Source organism: Echinops telfairi, unplaced genomic scaffold (assembly GCF_000313985.2).
Source record: "Echinops telfairi isolate 266 unplaced genomic scaffold, ASM31398v2 ScPeMD7_2010;HRSCAF=2546, whole genome shotgun sequence".
NCBI lineage: Eukaryota > Metazoa > Chordata > Mammalia > Afrosoricida > Tenrecidae > Echinops > Echinops telfairi.
In genome coordinates, this window is record NW_022105908.1 from 24,668,601 (window position 1) to 24,675,749 (window position 7,149).

Here is a 7,149-nt window from a genome sequence, read left to right on the forward strand (position 1 = left end):
GTTCTTGAGTCCTCCCATCATCAGGTCTTCTGTCATTAGTGTTCAATATGTCAAATCTGCTCTTGATATGTTCTCAAAATTCAGGTGGGATAGATTCATGATCATATTTGGGCTCCTGTGGATTCATTTGAATTTTCTTCAGCTTTATCCTGAACTTACATATGCGTAATTCATGATCTGTTCCACAGTTGGCCCCTGTCTGGTTTTAGCTGCTGATCATGAGCTTCGCCATCATGTCTTCCCACAGATGTAGTCAACTTGATTTTGGTGCATTTCATCTGAGGAAGTCCATGCACACAGTAACATTTTGTGTGATTGAAAAAATGTATTTTCTATATATTTTCATTGGTTTTGCAAAATTCTATCATGTGATCTCCATCTGAATTTCTATCACCATGTTCATATTTTCCAACTACTTTTCCCTCCTCTTTGTTTCCAACTTTTGTATTCCAATCACAACAGCTCACAATGCATCTTGCTTGCATGCTTGATCAGTGTGTTAGACAGGGTTCTCTAGAGAAACAAAACCAGAATGCTAATAATTTTATGTATATTTATACAGATAGATAGATATATATAACATAAGAAATAAACAGTTAATTAAATTATAAAGCAGTACAAATGGCTCAGTGCAACTCACTCCTGTGAGACAGTTGTGAGACACCGGCAGTCCTTCAAGTCTTGAGGGCCACTGGGTAGTTCTCTATAGAGCAATTCAGGCTATCCGGGCACAGGAAGCAAACAGCAAGGCAGGTCACCAACAGTCAGCCAGATGACAGGGTTCCACAGTTCCCAGCTCAAGAGATGTAAATTCCAATGGTGTGGTGAAGCAGGTCTTGAAGGAGCCTCAATTTACAGCGAAACAGTCCATGGGTTAGGTGTCCCACAGGTAGTTTAGCTTGCAAATTGAGGCAAAGAACAAGCAAGGCAGCCACACACTGGTCCAATGATCAAAGAGCAAGAGACAAAAAAAAGGCGAGGCTCACTGAGCCATTTATCTCTCCGCCCTTCAATTAATCTCACATGTGTTTATCGGCCAGGTTGGCACAATAAACTAACCACTTCAATCAGGAAATTTGGAAGACAGCTACCTGGCCAACTGACTGGAAGAGACCCATATTTGTCCATTCTAAAGAAAGGTGGCCCAATAGAATGCTCAAACTATAGAACAATATTGATATCACACACAAAGAAATTTTTGCATAATATCATCTGACAATAGTTGCAGCAGTACATTGATAGGGAACTGCCAGAAATTCAAGCCAGATTCAGAAGAGGATGATGTAGAACAAGGGATATCATCGATGATATCAGATGGATGTTGGCTCAAAACAGAGAACACCAGAAAGATGCTTACTTGTGTTTCATTGACTATGAAAAGGTATTCGATGGTGTGGACCATAATAAACTGTGGATAACCTTGAGTAGAGTAGGAATTAAAGTACATTTCATTGTGTTCATGTGGAGCTTGTACATGGATCAAGAGTCGGTGTGACAAGAGAACAAGGGGACACAGCATGATTTAAAGTCAAGAAAGGTGTGTGCCAGGGTTGGATCCTACCACCATATCTGTTCAATCTATATGCTGAACAAATCATTAGAGAATCTGGATTATATGAAGAAAAGTATTGTATCAGGACTGGAAGAAGGCTTATTAACAACCTGTGGTGTGCAGATGACACAACCTGGTGTGCTGAAAATGAGGAGTTGAAGCACTCGCTGACAAAAATCAAGGATTCTAGCCTTCAGTTTGGATTACAATTCAATGTAAGGAAGACCAAAATCCTCACAGCTGGACCAATAAGTAGCATCATGATAAGTGGAGAAAAGGCTGAAGTTGTTAAGGATTTTTTCTTGCTTGACTCCACAATCAATGCTCATGGAAACAGCAGTCAAGAGATCCAAAGACATTTTGCTAGGTAAATCTACTGCACAAGGCCTCTGTAGAGTATTGAAGAGCAAGGATGTTACTTTGAGGACTAAGATGTACCTGATCCAAGTCATGGTATTCTGCCTTGCATCGTATGCATGTGAAAGTTGGACACTGAATAAAAATCAATGCATTTGAATTGTGGTGCTGGAGAAGAATATTCAAAGTACCGTGGACTGCTAAAAGGACAAACCAGTCTGCATTGGAAGAAGAAAGGCCAGAGTGCTCCTTAGAGGCAAGGATCACAGGACTTTATCTTACATACTTTGGACATGCTGTCAGGAGAGACCAGTCCCTGGGATAGGACATCATGTTTGGTAAAGTGGAGGGGTGGTGAAGAAGGAGAAGGCCCTTGACTAGATGGATTGGCACATGGGCTCAAACATAGCAACAATTTTGAGGATGGCACAGGACCATGTAGTGTTTCATTCTATTGTGCATAAAGTTACTATGGGTCGGAGCTGACTCGATGGCACCTAACAACAATAGTAGCCTCATATAATATTTATCCTTTGGTGATAGGCTAATTTCACTTAGCATATTGTTCTCCAGGTCCACCCAAGTACCATGAGATACTTCATGGTTTCCTCATTGTTTTTTTTAGGAATGCATAGCATTCTATTGTGTTTACATACCAAAGTTTCTTTATTCATTCTTCTACTGATGGGAATGTAGGTTGTTTCTATCTTCTTGCTGTTGTGAACAGTGCTATGATGAGCATGGGGGTGTATATGGCTACTCATGTTATGACTCTTCCTTCTTGACATTAAAAAATATCATTTTTGGGGGGGCTCTTATCACAATCCATCCATCCATTGTGCCTTCTTGACATTTTTTGATGAAACAGTTGAGGCACAGAGAATTTATTTATCTGTGCCCTAGGCCACACAGCTGGTAAGTAGCAAGGCTGGGATCAAAACCAGGCACTCTCCCTATTGAGGTCCTGCTGTTAACCACTACAATATGATGCTCCTTCATGAATGCCAAGGGAAGGACCCGGGGTTGGGTTAATACCGCATTGCTCATGGGGCTGCCCTGCCCAGCCTGAGTAGGCACTGTCAGTGTCTAGGAAGGTCAGAGGTGGACCTGACTGAGCTCCTTCCTTGGGCTGCACACCAGGTAGGCTTTACGATCACACTTGGAGTAGAAGACCCTGGGACCTGGCTCAGAGGTGCCTGGGCTGGGAGAGACCTTGGAGAAGGTGATCTTGTTAGTGGGCACTGGCAGGCTGAGGACCTCCTGCATAAGCCCGATGCCCCTTTGCTCTTTGTGTGTGTGTATCTCTCTCTCTTCCTCCAGAGAGCCATCACCATCCTGGACACAGAGAAGAGCTTCCTGAAATGTATGAGGAAAGCCTTCCGCTCGGGCAAGCTCCTGCAGGTGGGGTACACACCTGATGGCAAGGATGACTACAGGTGGTGTTTCAGGTAACGTCCAAATAGAGAGGGCACAAGGGGAGCTCTGTGTCTCAGCTTTGGGTATGGGGGTCCCATCCAAAGCCTGATCCAGGGTCTAGCTGTGATTATGGGGATGCACCTGGGGTTAACGATGGGTGAAGGAGCCATTATCGGATTTAGTTGTGAGCTTAAGGGAACCTCCCAAGGCCAGCGGTGGGCACAGGAACTACTGCAGAACGCAGTTGCTGGTAGGGAACCCACTTTCGATCTCAGCTGGTAGGACCCAGGGATAATCAATGGGAAATTCGAAGTATCCAGAAGTCACCCAGCGATCAAGATCAGAGTCTGGAATCTTGCTTTCCAGGCAGAAATAGTTATAGTTCCTGGGTCACATCATGTGGCCAGGGATGGTGTCCAAAAAGCAGGTTCATTGTTGTCCTGCCCCTATAGGCTCTGTCTCCATGTCCATCTATGGGCTTCTTGGGATGGACCTATGGGATCAAGTTCTTGATCTGGGAAGCCAGGCCAGGGACAGCTTCTGGGCTTTCAGCTCTGCCCGGCTCCCCTCTGTCTTGCAGGGTGGATGAAGTGAACTGGACCACATGGAACACCAATGTGGGCATTATCAATGAAGACCCCGGCAACTGTAAAGGCATCAAGCGCACCCTGAGCTTCTCCCTGCGGCCTCACAGAGGTGAGGGGTGAGAAGAGGGACACTGTGCCCTGGCCACGTGGGCCTACTGGGCTGGTGTCCTGATATCGGCCAGGTGAAACCTTGATGCCCCACTCCCCCAATCCTTGCAGGCCTTCCTGACCCTCTTAGAACTTGGGTACTATAACAATTCTGTCTTAGTTGTCTAATGCTGTGTAGGGAAAAGTACCATAAGTAGGTGGCTTTAAAGAACAGAGATTTATTTTCTCACAGTTTTGGAAGGTAGGAATTCAAATTCAGATTGGCAGCAAGTGCTCTTTCTGGACTCTGGGGAATGGTCCTTGTCTCTCAATTTCTGTAGCTTTGGGTGTTCCTCAGCCCTCATTGACTCGGGGAGGAATCCTCACACCTCTTAACCTCACTGCCAGCAAGTTGATCTCAACTCTTTGTGACCATATAGGACAGAGCAGAACTGCCGGTGTGAGTTTCCGAGACTGTAACTCTTTACAGGAGTAGAAAGCCGCATCTTTCTCCTGCAGAGCGACTGGTAGTTTTGAACTGCTGACCTTGAAGATCATAGCCCAACTCATAACCACTGAGCAGCCAGGTGTTACCTGGCATTTCTAAGCAGGGTCTTATTTACAAGTACGGGGAGATAAGACTTTGGCATAACTCTTTGAGAATGCAATTCAATCAATAGGAAACCCCAAATATCAACTATATGCACACACTCTGTCATGGGCATTCTCGTGTTCTCTTACACGTGCCCACACAGCTGACAGTTCTGTGTGCCTGCGCAAACCATCTCTGGCCAGCACCCTGATCCAAACACCTGTTCTCAATGCTCTGGGGGAAGTAGTTTGCCCTACATTCAGTCACCTGGGGCTCACAACCTGGTTGTGGGCTGTGCTGCTTCCTCCTCCTTGTCCCTTATTCCTCATGCCTGTCCTCCTACCTCGGTCAGGCTATACGGTCAGGCTATATGGACACAAAGGTACATGTAAACACTCCCTGGCCACATCCGAGCAGCCAATAGAGGGAGGAAGACTGGGGAGAGCAAGGATTACACCTGAGCAGAAAAACAAAAACAAAAACAACCAACTCTGAGCATCATTACAACTAAGAGGAAAGTCATTTAATAATACACAGTAAATATTTAGGAATAAACAGTAAATTAAAGGTCTACTTGAAGACCTTAAATTTTATCTTGAACATGAAGTTCATACTTAACAGATTTTTTTATTTACAATAACCCTTCATTAATGCTTATAATGAACAAAAATTAATCATGTTACCAGTTCATCTTTCACGTATGATATGATTTCATGAAAGCTCATGTTTTTGTTTTGTGTACTGAAAAACAACTTTATTGAGGTATAATTTATATACCATAAAGCATACATCTTAAATACACAGGTTGATGAGTTTTAATAAATGTAATACTCATGCAACCACCGCCTCAATCAAGACAGAAAACATTTCCACTATGTTTTTTTATAATCCCATTCTCCCAATTGCAGGCAACTGTTTCTCTGATTTTTTTTACTCTAGCTCAGTTTTCCTTCAGCTCTTGTTTGAGGATGTCCTCACATAGGTAATAGCGGCTCTGGATTCTTTGTCTGTTCAACATAATATCGGGCCCACTTAGGAGTTATTTTTCTACTGACTTCTTTCTTTTTACAGAACTTTTCATTGTGAATTAGGAGGGAGTTTACATGTCAGATAATCATTTTTTACCTTCAATAACTTGAACAACTTACCAACCCTGCAATGGCTTGCCCTGTTACCCCCACTGCACCTACTTTTCTCCCTCTCTTCCTCTTGCAGTGTGTTATCTTCCCTTCCACCCAAGTTAATGCCTGTCTACCCTCTAGCTCAGCCGTTCTCAGCCTGTGGTCATGACCCCTTTGGGGGTTGAACGACCCTTTCACAGAGGTCACCCAATCAATTCACAACAGTAGCAAAATTACAGTTATGAAGTAGCCACGGAAATCATTTTATGGTTGGGGGGTCACCTCAACATGAGGAACTGTATTAAAGGGTCATGGCATGAGGAAGGTTGAGAACCACTGTTCTAGCTTATTGCTTCCCCTTTCTCTCTCCCCCTCTTGCCCCTGATGACCATCAAAATCTTTTTCTCTTGCCAGGAAGATATTTTCTTGATTTTAGACAAATAATGGTCTCATACAGTATTTGGCCTTTTGTGATTAGCTGACTTCACTCAGCACAATGTCCTCCCAATCCATCCATGTCATGAAGTGCTTCCCAGCGTCATCATTATTCTTTAATGATATATATCGTGCGTCTGTCCAAAAATTTATCCATAATGCCACCATGGGACACATAGAGTGCGTCTGTCTTCTTGCTATTGTGAATAGTACTGCGATAAACATGGGTGTGCATCTATCTGTTCATGTAACAGTCTTTATTTTTGAGGCTATGTTCCATGTCGCACTGTTGCTGGGTCTTATGGTATTTCAATTCCCAGTGGTCTGAGGCAGCTCTGTACGGCTCCCCACAGTGATGGTACTCTTTTAGGGTTCCACTAGCAGTGTGTGTGAGCAAGTCATCAGAGAACTTGGATTGTGTGAAGAAGAATAAGGCATCAGGATTGGAGGAAGGCTTATTTAACAGCCTGCGATATCCAGATGACACAACCTCGCTTGCTGACAGTGAGGAGGACTTGAAGCACTTGCTGATGAAGACCAGGATTTCAGCCTTCAGTGTGGATTACTGAATTTTACAACTCAATGTAAAACTACAACTCAAAATCCTCACAACCCATAGAGAAAAGATTGAAGTTGTGAAGGATTCTGTCTTGCTAGGATCCACAATCCCTGCTCATGGAAGCAGCAGTCAAGAGCTAAAAAGACACATTGCATTGGGTAAATCTGCTTCACAATACTTCCTTAGAGACGGCGAGATGTTACTTTGAGGACTAAGGTGCACATGGCCCCAGCTATGGTATTCTCCATTGCCGCATGTGCCCACGGAAGTTGGACATTGCATAGGGAAGACAGACGCAGTATAGATGCCTTTGGATTGTGGTGCTGGTGAAGAATACTGAGAGAACCATGGACTGCCCAAAGGACAAACACATCTGTCTTGGGAGAAGTACTGTCAGTTTGCTCCTCAGAGGCAAGGGTGGTGAGCCTTCATCTTACATACTC

The 7,149-nt window shown here is 44.0% G+C and overlaps 1 protein-coding gene across 1 annotated transcript in view; it reads left to right on the top strand.

Moving 5' to 3' along the window:
• TRPV1 (transient receptor potential cation channel subfamily V member 1) overlaps positions 1 to 7,149 on the top strand; it is a 35,833-nt gene that overhangs the window by 23,376 nt on the left and 5,308 nt on the right. Inside the window, exons 13-14 of the mRNA XM_045293339.1 lie at positions 3,230 to 3,357; positions 3,906 to 4,021. Coding sequence (XP_045149274.1) covers positions 3,230 to 3,357; positions 3,906 to 4,021 — 244 coding nt within the window. The remainder of the gene's footprint in view (positions 1 to 3,229; positions 3,358 to 3,905; positions 4,022 to 7,149) is intronic.